General features: G+C 38.4%; 1 protein-coding gene and 1 long non-coding RNA gene across 7 annotated transcripts; one reads left to right on the forward strand and one right to left on the reverse strand.

Annotated features, from left to right (window-relative positions):
- Positions 1-515: 515 nt before the first annotated feature.
- Positions 516-19,224, forward strand: LOC141375222 (B-cell receptor CD22-like). 6 transcript variants are annotated; one of them, XM_087238132.1, is made up of 15 exons: positions 10,864-10,888; positions 11,450-11,541; positions 11,668-11,730; positions 11,822-12,629; positions 13,181-13,272; positions 13,399-13,461; positions 13,555-13,899; positions 13,998-14,243; positions 14,325-14,579; positions 14,681-14,929; positions 15,652-15,727; positions 15,901-15,943; positions 16,060-16,125; positions 17,164-17,232; positions 18,882-19,224. In XM_087238132.1, exons 6-15 carry the CDS (start codon positions 13,407-13,409, stop codon positions 18,921-18,923), a joined length of 1,446 nt encoding a protein of 481 aa, XP_087094258.1. In that variant the 5' UTR covers positions 10,864-10,888; positions 11,450-11,541; positions 11,668-11,730; positions 11,822-12,629; positions 13,181-13,272; positions 13,399-13,406; the 3' UTR covers positions 18,924-19,224. The 6 variants fall into 6 exon arrangements, with proteins under 6 accessions (XP_087094260.1, XP_087094261.1, XP_087094258.1 ...); XM_087238135.1 differs by lacking the exons at positions 10,864-10,888; positions 11,450-11,541; positions 11,668-11,730; ... (1 more) ...; positions 13,181-13,272; positions 13,399-13,461 and adding exons at positions 517-547; positions 1,309-1,416; positions 1,503-1,847; positions 1,944-2,189; positions 2,265-2,513 and having other exon boundaries at positions 16,057-16,125; positions 18,882-19,223; XM_087238130.1 differs by lacking the exons at positions 10,864-10,888; positions 11,450-11,541; positions 11,668-11,730 and having other exon boundaries at positions 12,606-12,629; positions 16,057-16,125; positions 18,882-19,223.
- On the reverse strand, positions 13,819-20,863 carry LOC147837579 (uncharacterized). The gene is made up of 3 exons (XR_015477228.1): positions 20,777-20,863; positions 14,149-14,241; positions 13,819-14,015 (listed from the first exon to the last, which is right to left on the reverse strand). It is a non-coding gene; the product is annotated as an uncharacterized LOC147837579 (long non-coding RNA).
- Positions 20,864-21,015: the final 152 nt, after the last annotated feature.

Below are 21,015 nucleotides of genomic sequence, written 5' to 3' on the forward strand. Positions count from 1 at the left end.
TGTCTTATTGGCTAATCAAAACTTCTAAAGACATTTGCACTCTTCACACCCACATGAACCAAATACAGGAAATTCGTCAGACAAGTAGACATCTCTCACAAAGGCCACATGATCACTAGTCATGAGATGCTACAAGTTCTAAGCTGGATAAATGTAAATATTTGCTCAAAAGTGTATTTATGACCATATTTGCTGTTAGAGACATCTGGATTAAATACAAGAGTGACACAAAGCTGCTCTTAGAAAAGTAGAGATCGCATGATAAAACACAACAGGAAGCATTTGTAACGTTCATCAGCATTGATTGAAGTGCTTCCTGCTTACTTATCATGAAATAGGTATTAATGAATCAAATGCACTCCGATAATAAAGATCATTACGAGCACATCTTTATGAGAAATGTTTGTGACTTCAGTCAGATTTGTTTTCTGTCAGGCTGCTAAAACTACCAGGTAGGTGAGGGGTCATGTTGACCACCAAACTGCTCAGAGCGTGAAAACTCTTGAGTGTGCTTTCATTTTGCTCATCTGCAGTGTTGGTGAATAAGGTAAGAGCATCGTTCACAAATCGCTCGGTAGATTTGTTCAATTCTGCCTCCTAGATAATGCTCTGGGATTGTTCCACCTTTAGTTAGAGATTACAAGTTACCATGTTTTTAATGAATTTAATGCAAAAAGTTAATAGCTAAAGGCATAGCTTACCCAAAATTAAAATGTACTCACGCTTGACTGGGTGTCCATTTACTTCCATTGTATTTTTAATTCCTACTACAGTAGTCAATTTGTTCTAGAAACCAACATTGTTCATAACATCTTTTTTTGTTTTTGTTTAACAGTAGAAACTCAGAAAGGTATAAAACTACATGAGGAAGAGTAAGGGAATTTTCATTCCTGGGAGAACTATTCATTTAAGAATAATCTAAATAATCTTAGTAATATTATTATATTCCAGGCAAAAGTCTATCATGGTTTAATGGCAGTTCTGTATGTTATTTTAAATTGCAAATGCTAATTACTAACATGTACATATAACATGGAGTGTCTATTTGCATGCATAAGGTTACCTTAACACTGTAGAAGTGGGTAAAGTTACCTCGGACAGAAAAGGGAAGTTAACCACAGGGTTTGGTTAAGATCCTATTTATTTAGCGCATAGTTAGATGTTGTGTGTTTGAGCTGATGGAACGTCTGTGCTAATATCATGTCTTGATTTGGATTACTAGAATAATTGTTATTATAGTCTTTATGTAATTCTCTTCATCAACTCAGTTTGATCCTGAGCCTAATGGTAAAATATATACCTTTACAGGGTCCTGTCTTATAAAATTGTAATAAAACAAGTTTAAATAAAGAACAATGTTGATGTCGGTCAGAATGGCCCCTCCCCTTCCTCTGATCTTCCTGCTCATGATTCACAGTGAGTCACTGCAACACTTCTGAAACTATCAAGAGGTTTAGCGAACTTTATCTTCACCTAAACATTCTTGATTATTTCTGTCTCAGGGGTTTCTGGTGCAGATTGGGGTGTGAATTACAGTTCTTCACACATCTGTGCACTAAAAGACTCATCAGTGATCATGAGCTGCACTTTTACATACCCTACTGGACATCAGATCAGGAAAGTGTTCTGGAACAAAGACCCTGTAAAAAATAGTGAAGAGTTTTCAGATCTGTCTGAGGACCCTGAACACAGTCAGAGGCTTCAGTATCTGGGAGATAAACAGCAGAACTGCACCGTCAGACTGAGTCATGTGACAAAGAAAGATGAACACGAGTATTACTTCAGAATCATTACTGACAAAGATTGGATGTGGATTGGTAAACCAGGAGTGCGTCTCTCTGTCACAGGTGACTCTCCTGAGGTTTCTCTCTTCTTGTGGTCATTATGTAGAATAATAATCAGTGTATGAGAGCAGCACTAGATATAATGTGTGTTGAGTTCAGATCTTCAGCTGGAGTCTCCTGAGAGAGTGACAGAGGGAGATTCAGTCCGTCTGACATGTAGAAGCAGCTGTAAACTGACTGACACAGCAACATTCATCTGGTACAGAAACTCACAGACACTGCCTAAAAGAACTACTGGAAACAAACTCATCTTAATTTCATTCAGAGAAGAATATGCAGGCAGATATAGATGTGCTGTACTTGGACACACACTCACATCACCTGAGGTCTATCTCAATGTCACCTGTGAGTGCAGATTTGTTAGTTCTTTTTAAACATTTCTAGAATTTATCTGGAGAAACATAATTATGTCTGTTTCAGACGCACCAAAGAACGTCTCAGTGTCCATTAATGGATCTGCTGTAATAGTGTCTGGAGGTTCAGTGAGTCTGATGTGCATCAGTGACTCAAACCCTCCTGCTCTGAGCTTCAGCTGGTTTGAGGAGAATCAAAGCTCAGCTGTTGGATCTGGACAGAGTTTCAGTGCAGTACAGAGTGGACGCTTCTACTGTGAGGCTCACAATCCACATGGAGCTCAGAGATCAGACGCCGTCACTGTCACTGTTAAAGGTAAAGCAGCTCATTTACTTACTCCTTAAGTGAACATTTTCTGATGTTTTACTCTTTCGTCTGCTGTAGGACGTCCGCTGATATTACACATATCTATTGGAGTGGGTTGTGGAGCTGCAGTTGTCATTATGATGTTGCTGATTTGGTGAGATGTGTTTGGTATTTGACATTTAACTTGTTGTCCTGGTAAACTTACATTTTTAGAAATGAAACAAGAATAACAATAAGAGGGAAAAGTCCAAAACTGTCATAGGAGAACACTCTATACTGTTATATAACATTCTTTGTTCTTAAGGAAAACCAGGATGTGGAAGAAAAATGATACAGAGGAGCCTCAGTTGAGGAAAAACACACATATTTGGTTTTATTTGGTAAACGTATATCAGTAAATTGATCCCAATCTCTCATAACTGAATGTTTCTGTTGTGCTGATTTATTTTTTGTATGATGTATTTTCTACTAAAGGCAAAGAGGAATCAGACCCATAGGTTTACTGACCGTGTGTATGAAAATGTAAAGGTAAGGTATTTATTATTATCATCATACACTAGTGTGCTCTATTTTGTGTCTGTTTATAGTATTTATATATATTTTTTTCATGCTAAAGAAAAATCCTTCAAGACCTCATCATGGCAGACGTACAGCTTGCAAAGATGAGATGACTGACCCGGTGTATGGAAATATAGCGGTAAGTTATGTGTAACACAGAATCTGGGTTAACAGAGGTGAACCTGATCATACTAGTAATCTAAATTTGGGGTGAGAAAAAGAGGCGAGAGATCAGGACAGGCAGCAAAACATTCATTCATTTTCTTGTCGGCTTAGTCCCTTTATTAATCCGGGGTCGCCACAGTGGAATGAACCGCCAACTTATCCAGCAAGTTTTTACGCAGCGGATGCCCTTCCAGCTGCAACCCATCTCTGGGAAATATCCACACACATCCACACACACACTCATAGACTTTGGACAATTTAGCCTACCCAATTCACCTGTACCGCATGCATTTGGACTCCGGAGCACCCGGAGGAAACCCACGCGAAGGCAGGGAGAACATGCAAACTCCACACAGAAACGCTAACTGAGCCGAGGCTCGAACCAGCGACCCAGCAACGTTCTTGCTGTGAGGCGACAGCACTACCACTTTCTCGCCGATTCAGCAAAACAACAAGAACAAAAAAACAAAACTAGGCTAGACAAGAGTAACGCTTAGAAATGTTCACAGAAAACAAGACTAAGCCAAGTGTGTGTGAAGGTGAGGTGTATTTATAGACCTGGTAATCAGTCCTCACGAGCTTCAGCTGTGTTTGGATACTGGAACTGGTGTGTATGAGGTACATGATGGGATATGTAGTCCAGTTCAAAGGCAGATGTGTAGTAGTGTGAATAATGTATAGTGTTCATCAGCGATCTAGCCTCCGCAGGTCATTATAACATTATAAATGTTTTTCATCAATTGGCAGATACATCATTATTAACTTTAAATGTGGCAAGTGTGAGTTAAAGGTGAAGCCTGTCAAAGCCGAGATTAGCATTTGACATTTACAGCTGTGTTTCCTTCCAAAGATGTGGGTTATTGCATGAAACATTTGTGAATAAGGCAGGATTTTAAGTATATATATAAAAAAAAAAACTAAATCGTCACTTCCTAACAAACTGTTGGCAGATATCAGACAAAAAAAAAAAGTTGTTCGGTGGGAAAAGAAACTGTAATCTTTTTTCTTCTAAAAAAATGAGAAGACAGAGACGAATCAAAATGCGGTGGTTTTTGGAGGCATGAGACACTCTTTGAGAGCGTAGACAGATGCTCAAGACAGCACTGTGCTGTGATGACGGACTGATGGCTAGGGCCAGACGGAATCTGCGGACATTTTTTGCTATTTCTGCTGAGAATTTTGGTAAAAATCTGCGGATTTCTGCTGAATTATTTTGGGAGTATCCAGCAGCGTATCATAACTAAAACCTTAAAATATTAAATAAAAAGTAATAAATTACTGAATAAAAACTGAATAAATTTAGATTTACACATTTACTCAAGTAAATAAACAAAATTAATGATGGGCTAAAAATCTGCAGAATTCTGCACGCGCAGATTCCGTGTGGAGTTTTACTATGAGCAAAACAAATTTTTACAAAAGTCTTGGAAACACTACTTTGTCCAATAACGTCGTCTTGTACTATCCTTGACATGCACATACATTTTGAAAATGCTTATAAACAACTTAATTCGACGTTCATTACGCGTTGGCATACTGTCTTCTGAGGCACAAGTAATTTATTAACCGATTTGGTTCTCTTTGCCCGCATTTACACTGCACTGTTCAAGTGACTCGTTTCCAATTTTTTTTCTCTCATGTACGTGTAAGCAGGAACAAATCACGTGGATTATGATTTACTCAAATCAGATTCAGATCTTGTTCATATGAGGAAATTTATTCGATATGAATCGGATCTGTGCTCTTGTGTCTGCAGTGGAAACAGATTAGATGTTCACCAGTCAATTTGAGTCTCGCGTCATTAACAAACATAGCGAATGACATCAAGTCTGACACTTTCATTTCAGAACAGACTTCAGCAGAGTCCCAAACCTTAAATCTCACACACGAGGACTTAAACAGCTTTCATATTGTCATATAGCACAGGTATTTAAGCATGTTAATGAGAGCGAGAGAGCGCAATGTCCACCACGTAAAACTAGTGCATACATCACATGCATAAATAACGCCATGGACATTACATTAAGATGCCTAAAGGTTTAAAAAATGGAAACATAGCTAATGTTATTGCTAATTAAGAAACAAAATAAATTGTAAAAAACGGGTGAATACTCTTACATTTTTAACTGACAGTGAATTTGTGGTTATATATTATAAGAAACTTGAAGAATTATAAGAAATCTAAGAAAGTAGTAATTTTAATGGTGGGGTGTTATGTTGTCACATATAGTAATTAATGGTGTTATGCTATACTTTCTCTCTCTGCAGATCCACAAATCCAAATCGAAGCAACGTATGTAAAACAGCAGAAAAAGACAGATAGATTCCTGCTTTTGCTTTCTCAGACAACATGGTCTAACTGTGTAGTTTAAGTGTCTTGTTTTAGTGTTTGTATAGAGCTATAACAGCTAACCGCATATGCAATGCCAGATTATTTGGGTTTTACCCATTTCTTATTTTGTCATGTTGAGAAGTGAGATAATTGGATTTAATATCACATTTCTTTTGCTAGGAAATTTATGTTAATTGAATTATTTTGGTAAATCTTGTTTTGTTTGATATTTTGGCCTTAACCTCTCCTGACAACTTGGTCCCTTTGATTTTTAATTATTCGCTTTATAATTTCTGGTTTTGTTAAATCTCTAATAAAATGATTTAAGAGTATATCTGGGTGTTTGGTTATTTTTTATTATGATTTCAACTATTATAAAATGGTATAATAAATTAAAAGCATGTGTAGTTACCTAGCTCTCTGTTCAGTCCAAACACAGTATTGTTTAATTTCATACTTAGGGTGCTTTCACATCTGTAGTTCACTTCATTTGGTCCGGACCAAGGGTAATAAATGATACACTGTTGCATTTTCTGCTGTCTTTGGGTCGTTTTTACACCACACTGCTGGCTTTGGTTCGAACCGGTTGAAACAAACCAAAATGCAGTCATCTGACAAAATCCACATCTCTCATTGGCCAGATGTTGCTGAACATATTTCCTAAGCTGCTTATCGATCGGTCAGAATTCACATGCGGGAAAATGCCAATAAACTCATACAAGTAAACAAACCGGCAGACACAAAATGTTGTTTTTACTCTGGAGGGACGACTGCGCTGGCTGATTGTATCCCTGCTTTAGACAAACTATACATTTTGAGAATGAAGCTGTGGCTGGAAAACAGTGTTTAATGCATCGCACGTCACTTCAGGAGGAGGCGTGAATTCATTTAGCTTCATTGAGAATATACAGCTAAATGACAGGTGTTGAGAATTAGCAAGTTTGCTAAAACACTTAAACAAATACACTTAAACAAATGCGACAACTGCAAAACACTTAAACAAATGCATTTGGTTGTCCAGTGTATTTGTGATGTCCATGTCAAATAAATAAATAAATAAATAAAATATTGCGACATGGTCATCTTGAGGAAATATTACCAATGATCCATCAGGTGATGTTTTCTCCTCTCTCTCTCTGTTGGTAAAGCGCTGTCAACAAATATTTTTCCTCTACATCCCATAATGCACAGCGCATCGGCCTACGGCAGCTGGATTAGTCCAAAAGGCGCAGTACTTTTTGCGGTTGGACCTGTTTTAGTACGGATCATATTCTCACCACAAACTAACCGCTCCAGGGTTTGTTTGAAAGCGTACCAAGACCACCTCTTCAAGCAGGTCTCGGTACGCTTATTTGGTCCGCATTTGGTGCGCACTCAAGTACGATTGCTGCATTCTCACCTGCCCAAATGAAACGCACCAAAAGGGGAAACAAACTCTAGTGCGATTCAACCCAACTAAATAAGGCAGGTGTGAAAACACCCTTACACTCTTGTAGGTTAAATGCATAATGTACAAGTCAGCTAGCAGTTATATAAGCTAAAACAACAACACAGTGACTGTTTCAAATGCAAAGTGTGAGGATATGGTGTCAATAGTCGAGATGCTGATGAGGTATTCTGCTTTTTTAATATCTCATTCGTGGGCATCAGGGAGCCACGAATAGGCAGGACACTCCTGGAGCTTCCTTTCCAGGACACTTGCGATGTCTGGTATAACATCACTCAGACATTCATTCAAACATTCATTTATTTTCCTCTAGCTTATTCCTGTATTTATCAGGGGTCGCCACAGCGGAATGAACCATCAACTATTGGAAAACACCCATACACACTCATTGACACAGACATTCATACACTATGGCCAATTTAGTTAATCAATTCCCCTAGAGCGCATGTGTTTGGACTGTGGGGGAAACTGAAGCACCCCGAAACCCACGCCAACACAGGGAGAACATGCAAACTCCACACAGAAATGACAACTGGCCCAGCCGGGACTCAAACCAGCGACCTTCATGCTGTGTGGTGACTGTGCTTAAAGGGAGCATGTAGAGGGAAAACAGGAGCGGTCCAAGAACAGATCCCTGAGGAACACCAAAGTGGATAGGATCAGGGGATAAGGTGAAGGACTCAACATTTACATGAACGTTTTCCTCTTTAAGTATACTTAATACCCTGTATATCAAGGCCCAGAACCCCAACAACACACTCGAGTCATTTCAAGAGTATTGTGATCTACAGTGTCAACATAAAATGTTTAAGAAATAATATAACAGATGACCCTAAGTCCACAAACAGCCGAATATTATTTGAAATAATCAGTAATGCAGATTCTGTACTGTTGTTCTGACATCAGATCAAAAATGTTAATCATATTCAGATGTGAGGATGTAATTAATATAATAAATAAGTTAAAGAGCAACTTCTTCCAAGACATCTGAAATGAATGAGAGTTTAGAGATCTATAGTGGTCAGGCACATCTATTTAAGAGCTGATATCATATAAAAGCTTCTCTGTTTATACATTCTCTGTTGTCATTAATTTACTGTTGAAAAGGTAAATATAGGTATGATTCAAGCTTCCTTTGCAGCGACCGTGCAGGAGGTGAGAAAGCAAAACTGGCTGAGCTCAATGCTGTCAAGCTAGAGTTGACTGTGTGATCACGTGACCCATGTTAGAAAGAGAGCTGTCGTCACCTGTTGCTCCAACATCTGATATGAAGGCAGATTTTGCTTTTATTTATTTATTTATTCATGTAAGAATACTAAGGGTGTCACGATCCTCCAAATCCTCGATTCGATTACATTTTCGATTCTAAAGGCACGATTCGATTCGATTATGAATAATTAATTAATTAATGACCAATTAATTATTTGTAGCCTACCGTTTAAACTACCTGACCGGCATGGTCTTTGTTTTACCCATAAACAAATCATACAGTAAATGAATAAAGGCAAGATACACACAAAATTACCACCTGTCAATCACTTTTTCTGCGGGACTCATGAATAAGCAGTGATCTGTGTCGTTATAATGGCGTTGGTAAAAAAGACGCACAACCAACAGGAACCAGCCAACAGTATCTGAGGTGTTCGCTAAAATGACTAAGTACAAGTGAGTGAAAGATTGAAGCAGTCCTCTGACTGCCTGGACCTGCTGTCTCGAGCGCATGGCTGTGTGTGCATCTGTGTGGTCACGTGATGTGCATTTTCAGAGGTAGAGAGGAAGGAGGGCTGCTCAGAAATGCTACACGCCACTGTGGATGTCAAATCGTTGTCGTTCTAAAATGCCATTTAAAAACAAAGACAGTGTAAACAGGGCCTGAGTGTGTACTTTTCGCGAGCGGATTTGCAACGGGGGCGGGCGGAGGATCGCGATGCCGGTGTTGTCTATCGGACAAACCGTACGTAATACGTACATAGCAGAGCTTGCAAAACTGTGTTTTTTTTTGTCGACAACACGAACGTTGTCAACATAACTCACTGGAAATCCAAAATGCTTCCACACCGGCGACTTCATTGAAAGAGGAGAGGGTTTAAGCTCTGTCGACGGGTCTCCTGCTTCTGCAGTTTAACAAGCACTTCAACAAGCCTGTTATTTTCCCGCTTGCCAAGCCAAGCTGACGTGACATGGGGGCGTGGCAGCATCAACGATTCTATTTTTTGATTCGATAATCGAAATTGAGCATAAATTTCGATCGATTTCATTTAAAAATCGAAATTGTGACACCCCTAGTGTGTACTGTCAATTAAACTCATAGGGTCTACTAAAGATAAGTGTATGCTCATTTTAAAGAGCGAAATATTAAATATATAGCATGTGTAAATGATGCAATGCAAAAACATACATTTGTTGTACTGTTGTAATATTCAGTTTGAAATATTTTGAAAAATGTTGCATGTATATATGTCTTTAAAAACGTTAGCTTGTATTTTAAATATATGAATGGGATTTACATATTTAAATTAGAAATTAGATCTGCTTACTGCTCGATATGCGTGTCAGAGAAGCAAGTGATTAAACTATACCTGTCAACATTTGGATATAAAAATACGAGATACGCCTTCAACAACCGTTACAAGAATGGGGAGGAAAATAACCTAAAATGATAGAATACATAACAACATTAGAAAAATGAAAATAAAATAAAAAAAGTTTACCCTATTAAAATCAAATTTACTGATCACATTGTTGTTATAGTACGCGCCAAAGGGTTAAAAGTGTGTTAATTTTTTTACTTGAATTATTCAGTGACTACTCCGCGTACCACTAGAAGGAAGTCTGCTTACCACTTGTGGTTCATCTACCCAGGGCCGGAGCAAGCTGAACCGCCGCTCTAGGCAAAGGAGGATCATGCCGCCCTCAACCCCAATGTGAAAACAAAAGTGACCGGTTATGAAAATGAAGTGAGGTGTCGCGGACCTCTATTCTGCCGCCCTATGCGTGGATATAACTGAGGACGCGCGGGTGCTGAGAGAGGGAGGGAGGTGTCGCCGATGCTGCCCCCTCTATTCTGCCGCCCTATGCGCGAAATAACTAAGGACGCGCGGGTGTCGCGGACCTCCAATCTGCCGCCCTATGCGCGGATTTATATGAGGACACGCTGGTGCTTATGGAGGAGTTGCTGCCCTCTCTATTCTGTCGCCTATGCGCAAATGTATCCGAGGATGCGGGTGGTGAGGGAGGTGTCGCGGACATAACCGAGGACGCGGGTGGTAAGGAGGGTGTTGCGGACGCCGCCCTCTCTATACTGCCGCCCTAAGCGGCCGCCTAGGTCGCCTCTATGTACGCGCCGGCCCTGCATGTACCACAGTTTGAGAACCACTGGCATGGAACATTTGTGAATAAAGCAGCATTTCCATTCAATAGAGAACAAGAACATCACTTCCTGATAAACAGGCACTAAACATCACGCAGAGAAATGTAGTCGAGTGTGTTGGGAGAAGTCACTGTAACTCTAATAAGTGAGTTATGCCTTAGAAGACGGACCGCAATGAACGTGGTGGCTTTTGGAGGGGTGACACGCTCTTTGGGAGCGCAGACAGATGCTCAAGACAGTTCTGGAGGTCATAATAAACTAATATTATAAATATTAATACTGAAGCTCTGTGATGACAGACTGACGGCTGAGGCCTTTTACAATCAGCAAAACAACATTTCAGATATTTTACAATGTGCTGGAAATGTTGCTTCGTCCATTAATGTTGACTTGTATTATCTTTAGCACACATGACACATAGACCACGTGTAAAAGGTGTTGACCACAGAAATGTTCCGAGTAAAAATTCAGAGCTGCCTTCATTTTGCTCACTTGCAGTGTTGGTGAATAAGGTAAGAGCATCGTCTACTATTCGCTCAGTAGATGTATTAAATTCTGCTTCCTTGATGATATTCAAGAATTGTTCTGCCATTTGTTAGGTATCACATGGCATGTTAACAAGTTTTTGATGAACTCTATCTTTTTAATACTGAAAATGTGTCTTTTTAAGTATTTAAAAGGTACACAAATAGCAAAAAAACAACAACTGTATTAAATCATTTTGACAATATTTGACGAAAGGGAAAATTGCTTGAAATGGAATTCAGATTGGATTTGAAAACAGATGGTAGTAAACACTCAAAGTACTTGCTCTACAGTTGTGTTGAAGACCATACCTAAGGATAAAAATAATATAATAAAATATGCTATTATTTTGCAACATAATGAACTGGTGTTTTTTTTTTTTACATCCAAAAATAAGTCAATGAGAACGAAAGTCTTGAGAATTAGGTTATAATGGCTAAGCCTGCTCAAGCGTGAAAGAATAAGGTCAATAATTTACAGCATAACTGTGTGGATTTTTATTTTCAATCTATCTATCTATCTATCTATCTATCTATCTATGGTGACAGGTTTAAGTTGCTCTGTGCAGAGAAAGGAAGTTCAAAAAGGAAGCGCTGAACCACAGGGTTTCTTCTGAGTTCTTCATCCTTCATTTGGATTGGTAAATATATGTTTACAAGCTTTGGTCATCTAATATTACAATAAAACAAATTTAAATGAAAAGGGGGAGGGGTGTTATTAGGGGTCTAAAAAAATGCTGCAATAAGCCACTGTCGTTGTGTTATAGGTGTTGCCATGTCTGTCAAAATGGCTCGCCCCCTTTCTCTGATCTTCCTGCACATGATTCACAGTGAGTCACTGCAATACTTCAGAAACTATCGAGAGGTTTTGCAAACTTTATCTTCTTCATCTCGACATTCTTGATTTTTTTTCTGTCTCAGGGGTTTCTGCTGCTGATTGGGCTGTGAATTACAGTTTTCCACACATCTGTGCACTAAAAGACTCATCAGTGATCATGAGCTGCACTTATACATACCCTACTGGACATCAGATCATGAAAGCGTACTGGACTAAAGACCCTGTAAAAGCGGTAGAGCCTACAGATCTCTCTGTAGACCCTGAATACAGTCAGAGGCTTCAGTATCTGGGAGATGAACAGCAGAACTGCACCGTCAGACTGAGTCATGTGACAGAGAAAGATGAACACAAGTATTACTTCAGATTTAATACAGATAAAATAGAAGGAAGATGGCTTGGTAGCCCAGGTGTGAGATTTCCATTCAATAGAGAACAAGAACATTACTTCCTGATAAACAGGCACTAAACATCACGCAGAGAAATGTAGTCGAGTGTGTTGGGAGAAGTCACTGTAACTCTAATAAGTGAGTTATACCTTAGAAGACGGACCGCAATGAACGTGGTGGCTTTTGGAGGGGTGACACGCTCTTTGGGAGCGCAGACAGATGCTCAAGACCGTTCTGGAGGTCATAATAAACTAATATAATAAATATTAATACTGAAGCTCTGTGATGACAGACTGACGGCTGAGGCCTTGTACAATCAGCAAAACAACATTTCAGATATTTTACAATGTGCTGGAAATGCTGCTTCGTCCATTAATGTTGACTTGTATTATCTTTAGCACACATGACACATAGACCACGTGTAAAAGGTGTTGACCACAGAAATGTTCCGAGTAAAAATTCAGAGCTGCCTTCATTTTGCTCACTTGCAGTGTTGGTGAATAAGGTAAGAGCATCGTCTACTATTCGCTCAGAAGATGTATTAAATTCTGCTTCCTAGATGATATTCAAGAATTGTTCTGCCATTTGTTAGGTATCACATGGCATGTTAACAAGTTTTTGATGAACTCTATCTTTTTAATACTGAAAATGTGTCTTTTTAAGTATTTAAAAGGTACACAAATAGCAAAAAAACAACAACTGTATTAAATCATTTTGACAATATTTGACGAAAGGGAAAATTGCTTGAAATGGAATTCAGATTGGATTTGAAAACAGATGGTAGTAAACACTCAAAGTACTTGCTCTACAGTTGTGTTGAAGACCATACCTAAGGATAAAAATAATATAATAAAATATGCTATTATTTTGCAACATAATGAACTGGTGTTTTTTTTTTTTTTACATCCAAAAATAAGTCAATGAGAACGAAAGCCTTGAGAATTAGGTTATAATGGCTGGGCCTGCTCAAGCGTGAAAGAATAAGGTCAATAATTTACAGCATAACTGTGTGGATTTTTATTTTCTATCTATCTATCTATCTATCTATGGTGACAGGTTTAAGTTGCTCTGTGCAGAGAAAGGAAGTTCAAAAAGGAAGCGCTGAACCACAGGGTTTCTTCTGAGTTCTTCATCCTTCATTTGGATTGGTAAATATATGTTTACAAGCTTTGGTCATCTAATATTACAATAAAACAAATTTAAATGAAAAGGGGGAGGGGTGTTATTAGGGGTCTAAAAAAATGCTACAATAAGCCACTGTCGTTGTGTTATAGGTGTTGCCATGTCTGTCAAAATGGCTCGCCCCCTTTCTCTGATCTTCCTGCACATGATTCACAGTGAGTCACTGCAATACTTCAGAAACTATCGAGAGGTTTTGCAAACTTTATCTTCTTCACCTCGACACTCTTGATTTTTTTTTTCTGTCTCAGGGGTTTCTGCTGCTGATTGGGCTGTGAATTACAGTTCTCCACACATCTGTGCACTAAAAAACTCATCAGTGATCATGAGCTGCACTTATACATACCCTACTGGACATCAGATCAGGAAAGCGTACTGGACTAAAGACCCTGTAAAAGCGGTAGAGCCTACAGATCTCTCTGTAGACCCTGAATACAGTCAGAGGCTTCAGTATCTGGGAGATGAACAGCAGAACTGCACCATCAGACTGAGTCATGTGACAGAGAAAGATGAACACCAGTATTATTTCAGATTTATTACAGATAAAATAGAAGGAAGATGGCTTGGTAGTCCAGGAGTGACTCTTAACATCACAGGTGACTCTCCTGAGGTTTCTCTCCTCTTGTGGTCATTATGTAGAATAATAATCAGTGTATGAGAGCAGCACTAGATATAATGTGTGTGTTGTGTTCAGATCTTCAGCTGGAGTCTCCTGAGAGAGTGACAGAGGGAGATTCAGTCCGTCTGACATGTAAAAGCAGCTGTAAACTGACTGACACACCAACATTCATCTGGTACAGAAACTCACAGAGATTGACTGAAGGGATTATTGGAAACAAACTCACCCTGAATCCAGTCAGAAGAGAAGATTTAGGCAGATATAGATGTGCTGTAGATGGACACACACTCACATCACCTGAGGTCTATCTCAATGTCACCTGTGAGTACAGATTAATAGATATTTAGTTTTCTACTGGAGATTCTGTTTGATGATTTTAAGATTTGGTTTTGTTCATTTTAGATCCTCAAAAGAGCGTCTCAGTGTCCATCAGTGGATCTGCTGTAATAATGGAGGGAGATTCAGTGACTCTGAACTGCAGCAGCGACTCAAACCCTCCTGCAGAAATACACTGGTTTAAAGGAAAAACATATATTGGATCTGAAAGAATCTTCAGCATCTCCAAGATCAGCTTTGATGACAGTGGAGAATACAAGTGTAAAACCAGAAATGACCATGGATCGAAATACTCTTATCCTGTCACTTTAGATGTCCAGTGTGAGTTTATGATGTTTTTTATACTTCATTATTATAATAAACATCATTGTATTTATCAATAAAATTATCTATAATAAATTGTAAATTTGTTCTTTTTTCAGACCCTCCCAGGAACGTCTCAGTGTCTATAAATGGATCTGCTGTAATAATGTCTGGAGATTCAGTGAGTCTGATGTGCATCAGTGACTCAAACCCTCCTGCTCTGAGCTTCAGCTGGTTTAAAGAGAATCAAAGCTCAGCTGTTGGATCTGGACAGAGTTTCAGTGCAGTACAGAGTGGACGCTTCTACTGTGAGGCTCACAATCCACATGGAGCTCAGAGATCAGACGCCGTCACTGTCACTGTTAGAGGTAAAGCAGCTCATGTACTTACTCCTTAAGTCAGTGGTTCTCAAAGTGGGGGTCCACAAAAATGATGGGGGGGGGTCGCCTGGTGATTTCCAAAAATCTACTTGTTATTATTAGACCATAAGAATTACCATATTTTATCCATAACCAACTGAAGAGAAAAAAACAGTCGTTTATAGTTACCATAGTAGCTTATTTACTTGTTCTATTGGATTGCGACCCCTGGGGTAAATACATTATATTAAAGACACAGCAATAGCGTCAGATGCAGCAGATCGATTTTAAAACACCAGGTTAAACTTTCTGGCCCATTTAAAGCACTGAAATACATAAAAAAAATAAACACAAAATTAAACAAAATTAACAAAATTAAAACAAAAAAACAAACAAAACAAACAAAAATTTAAACAAAATTAAACCAAATTAAAGACAAAGCAATAGCGTCAGATGCAGCAGATCGATTTTATAACACCAGGTTAAACTTTCTGGCCCATTTACAGCACTGAAATACATAAAAAAAAAAATAAACGAAGAATAGACTTTGGTCTATTGGTGTGTGTGTGCGCGCCATTGAATGCAAGTTTTCTGTATTTATAATCACCTCAGGGGATATTGGGGGTCGCGAGTCACTGGTATTGTTATTTTAGGGGTCGCGTGCTGAAAAGTTTGGGAACCCCTGCCTTAAGTGAGCATTTTCTGATGTTTTACTCTTTCGTCTGCTGTAGGACGTCCGCTGATATTACACATATCTATTGGAGTGGGTTGTGGAGCTGCGGTTGTCATTATGATGTTGCTGATTTGGTAAGATGTGTTCAGCATTTAACAGGCTTGTCCTGGTAACAACCATATTAACCACATAACAATACACAAGTATTGTTGTTTTCCTCTATTTTATAATTAAAACTACACAAGGAAAAGTTCAATATTTTCAGCAGAACACTCTATACTGTAATGTAACGTTCATTGTTTTTAAGGAAAAGCAGGATGCAGAAGAGGAATGATACAGTGGAGCTTCAGGTGAGGAAAACACATTTTGTGATCAGGATATCGATCCAGATCTCTCTTAAACTGAATGTTTCTGTTTGCGCTGGTTAATTTTGTGTATGATGTATTTTCCATTAATGGCAAAGAAGAATCAATCCAGACTTCATCATGAAAGTAGCAACAAGTTTACTGACCCTGTGTATGAAAATGTAAAGGTAAGGTATTAATTATTATCATAGTGTGCACTATTTTGTGTTTGTTTTTGCTAGGCGTGTCAAATTGAATTGTTTCTTCAGTGCACTGCGATGCAGGCGAGGACAATTCGATATCGGTTTATTTATATTTGTTTATTTGCTATAAATGCTCATGTTGTTCTGTGCACGTACTTGGGCTTTTCAAATCATAAATCTGACTGTTTTAAAGGACAAAATTGTATTACAAATAGAATATAAATGGCTGATTCCAGCGTTATGGATGTGACATTTGCAGTAAAAATTCAAAACATAAATTCGCAGAGAAAGTGTATGTTAACATTATATTGAATAATTTGTTTATGTTTTCCAAAACAACTAACCATAGAGTTATGGGATCAAAAAAATTCAATCTGTGAACATTTTTATACTTTAAATGAGGAAAATAAACAAGCGTTATGGATGTGACAAAAAAAGTCTGCAAGTTTACAGTATACAACATTTTTCTTAGAAATTCTGTGAATTAAACTGCACAACCCAAAACAAATAATGCTCAACAAAAGGATAAGAGTTGGCTCTTTATAGAACAAAACTGATTGATTGTATTTTATTTTGACATTTTTGCATTTTTGAGGGAAAAGCTGTGTTATGGATGTGACACTTTTTCGTTATGGATGTGATGGATGTGAAAATGCCATTTGTTTGACTTTGGTAAATCAAATATAATAGTTTGAAAACATTGACAGAGACATTTTTAGGTATTTTTAAAGTACTGTAAAACACTTGCCTGCGCAAAAAATGTAGAAACGGTTTCTCTATTTTGGTGAAAACATTCTTCTTTTCATGGCAAGGTTGACATTTTCATGGAATTGCTCAAATATATTTGTACATTTTAATAGAAGAATTGCTGCGCAGTGAAGTAAAATATAAAATTGTGTATGGAAAGGGTCGTCATTGCACCGTGATATTGAATTGAACCAAATCGACAGCATGATTACCGTAACTGAACCGAAACGTCTACTCTAATTTTTAACTATATTTTCTTTTTTCCCCATGCTAAAGACAAATCCTTCAAGACCTCATCATGACAGTGGTGATGATATGACTGACCCTGTGTATGGAAATGTAGAGGTAAGTTACTATGAATGTTTTTAATAATTTGGCTGATGCCTCATTATTAACTTTAAACTTGGCAAGTGTGAGTTCACCAAAAAAAAAGATTGATTATCTAGGTCAGGGGTCTCAAACTCACGGCCCGCGGGCCATTTGCGGCCCTCAGTGCAATATTTTGTGGCCCGCGCCGACCGCTGTACTCTGACAGAATCAGCGGAGCGGGGAGAGAGAGCGCTCCCCGCTCCGCTGATTCTATCCGTACACAGCGCGCTTGTCACTCAATGCGCGTTGTCGCGCGCGTTCTGATCAGCTGTGTTGTCGCGCGCGTACTCAAGAGCGGTGTTATCGCGCGCCTACTGAAGGGCGGGACCGAGGGTGTGTCGCGTCGCGGGGGCACTTTTGATCATTTTGGAAGGGCACTTTCTATGCAAGACTAAAAAGGGCATGTGCTCTGCACAGGTTGAGCCCTATGTGTGCACGTGCCTGCCCTGCATCTTATAGGCCTATATATTGATATTATAGGTAGATACAGACTGGTACAGACTGATGTGACTGGAGTGGGGTGGGGGTGTTTTATTTATACATATATATGCCTTTTTTTTAGGTGAGGGAATGGAAGTTTTGAGTGAGTTCCCCCACTTTTTTCCCTAGGACTTCAATAAGTCAAAGTACAGGTCTAGACTTAATGATGATCATCTTCAAGCCATACTGAGGGTCTCAACTGCTTCTGCTCTAAAGGCAAATGTGGTTCAGATTTGTGAGAAGAAGCGCTGTCAAGTCTCTGGCAGCAAGGAGTAGGCAAAAGATGCCATGTTCAGAAGAACTGTTCATAATCTTCACTCAATGTTCTATTAATGTTCAGGACACTTCATGTTCAGAAGAAATACTTAAAACTGTTAATAATGACATTTGAGGACTTTTTTTTTGTGAAATCCCTTATGCGGCCCAGCCTCACCCAGACTTTGCCTCCTGTGGCCCCCAGGTAAATTGAGTTTGAGACCCCTGACCTAGGTGATGGTGAAGCCTGTCAAAGCTGAGATTAGCATTTCGCATTCACAGCTATGCTTCCATCCAAAGATGTGAATTAGATATCTGCAAATCTGGAATATTGCACAAAACATTTGTGAATAAAGCAGCATTTCCATTCAATAGACAAATGGAGCAATATCATAACTTCCTGGTAAACTGGCACTAAATATCAAGCAGAGAAATGTAGTCGAGTGTGTAGGGATTTGCCACTGTGGCGTTTTTTTCTTGTCTAATAAATAAGTTGCGCCTCAGAAGACGAAATGCAATGAACGTAGTGGCTTTTAGGGGAGTCAGACTCTCTTTGGGAGCACAGACAGATGCTCAAGACAGTTGACGGCTGAGGCCTTTTACAATCAGCAAAACAACATTTCAGATCTTTTACAATGTGCTGGAGATGTTGCTTTGTCCATTAATGTTGACTTGTATTATCTTTGACATGCATTACAAAAGAGGCTCAGACAATGTTGTTGCTAATTTATTCAAAAAAATTACATAAACAGGAGACTGCTCTATTTCTAATAGAGAGTGAATTTGTAGTTCTATATTATAAGATCCTTTTGTTATAATTGTAATGATGGGTTGTTATGTTGTCACATATAATGTTTAATAGTGTTATGCTTTACTCTCTCTCTCTGCAGATCTCTGAAGCAGATCTCATTAGGAGTGCTGTTCACTGTTGAATGAAGCAAGAGAAGCAGATAGTCCCACTTTTGCTTGCCCATGCAACATGTGGTTTAACTGTTGTTGAGTTTTAAGCTGTGAGTCTGTTGTGTCTTTGTAAATATGCAGTGCCAGATTATTTAGGTTTTACTCTTTTCTATTTTTGTCAGGTTATTTGAATTGTTTTTTGGTAAATAAAAAAAAATAAATTTGTTCAATATTTTGGCCCCACCCTCTCCTGACAATTCCTTTGTAGATTTGTAATTATTTGCTTTATAATTTCTAGTTTTGTTAAACCTTTAATAAACTTATTCAAGAGTATATTTGGGTATTAAGTTATTATTATTATTATTATTGTTTCAAACATTCTAAACATTTTTTGTGTGAGTGTAACCCCGCCGGTCCTACAACCACCCAACCCACTCCGAGCTGGTATCGAACCAGCGAGCTTCCGTATGGGAATCGGGTGCTCTACCAAGGAGGCTAAAGACCATGGTCTCTAGCGTCTGTCGCTAGAGCAGCTTTTGAGGTCAGAGGAGTGAGGTTTACCTGCACAGCACACACTAGCTGGCCTCCGTTACATGAGCACAACTATTCAGAAACAGTTACTTACCTCTCTGTTCAGTTCAAACACAGCATTGTTTATACTTAAAGCACTCTAGTAGGTTGAAGGCATATTGTACAAGTCAGCTAGCAGTTACATAAACTAAAACAACAACACAGCGACTGCTTCAAATGCAAAGTGTGAGGATATGGAGTTAGTAGTCAGGACACTGATGAGGAATTCTGCTATTTTAAGTACTGCCTCCATCACAAGATTCTTCCAGTGCAAATATTAAGATGTCTGAACATTCCCACAATAAAATCATTGAGCATCGATGCTCATAATGGTCTCTTTACAGAATTTCTAAAGCACAAAACATTAGTCACACGAACTAACAAGCCAAACTTAAAACACCAGAGATGGTTAAAACAAACATTATTTGTTGATATTGAAACATAAACACATCTAGATGCATATGAGCAATTCCATGAAAATGTCAACCTTGCCATGAAAAGAAAAACGTTTTCACCAAAATAGCGAAACCGTTTCTACATTTTTTGCGCAGGCAAGTGTTTTACAATACTTTAAAAATACTTAAAAATGTCTCTGTCAATGTTTTCAAACTAATATATTTGATTTACCAAAGTCAAACAAATGGCAATTTCACATCCGTCACATCCATAACGAAAAAGTGTCACATCCATAACACAGCTTTTCCCTCAAAAATGCAAAAATGTCAAAATAAAATACAATCAATCAGTTTTGTTCTATAAAGAGCCAACTCTTATCCTTTTGTTGAGCATTATTTATTTTGGGTTGTGCAGTTTAATTCACAGAATTTCTACGAAATATGTTGTATACTGTAAACTCGCAGACTTTTTTTGTCACATCCAAAACGCTTGTTGATTTTCCTAATTTAAAGTATAAAAATGTTCACAGATTGAATTTTTTTGATCCCATAACTCTGTGGTTAGTTGTTTTGGAAAATATAAACAGATGATTCAATATAATGTTAACATATACTTTCTCTGCGGATTTATGTTTTGACTTTTTACTGCAAATGTCACATCCATAACGCTGGAATCAGCCATATAGGTCTGCATTTGACTCTTAAAACACTTATAAGTTGTATGTTTAGCAAATATCCTAATTAATGGCTGAAATTTGGCAGGTACATGAAACAAAATATCCTACTTTAAGAAACAATATTAAAAAGATGTGAAATATCAGTGCTGTTATTGTTCCTAAATACCAGTGTTGTACAACCAGGATATTATGGCACTATTAGTGTCCCACTGTGTAGTGAAACAAACCCTTTAATGTCTTTACCTGAACTCCTGAACATGAAATACTTGTTCATTCACGACCTCTGGAGCCAGGGAAAACCAATCGCGATCTTAGAAATATAAACAAACCAAAACTAATGTTGACGTTCCGTTTAAAAATGGCGCCTTTGGTCGATGACGTCAAGCGCAACTGCTCAGGAGTCACGTGACCGCGTCGCGCTGAGAGGAATATGAAAACCTGATAAAAACGCGACGATTTTGAGAGACATATTTTAATCAATA

The sequence above is a fragment of the Danio rerio genome, chromosome 1 (genome assembly GCF_052040795.2).
Source record: "Danio rerio strain M-AB ecotype USA chromosome 1, GRCz13ab, whole genome shotgun sequence".
Taxonomy (NCBI): domain Eukaryota; kingdom Metazoa; phylum Chordata; class Actinopteri; order Cypriniformes; family Danionidae; genus Danio; species Danio rerio.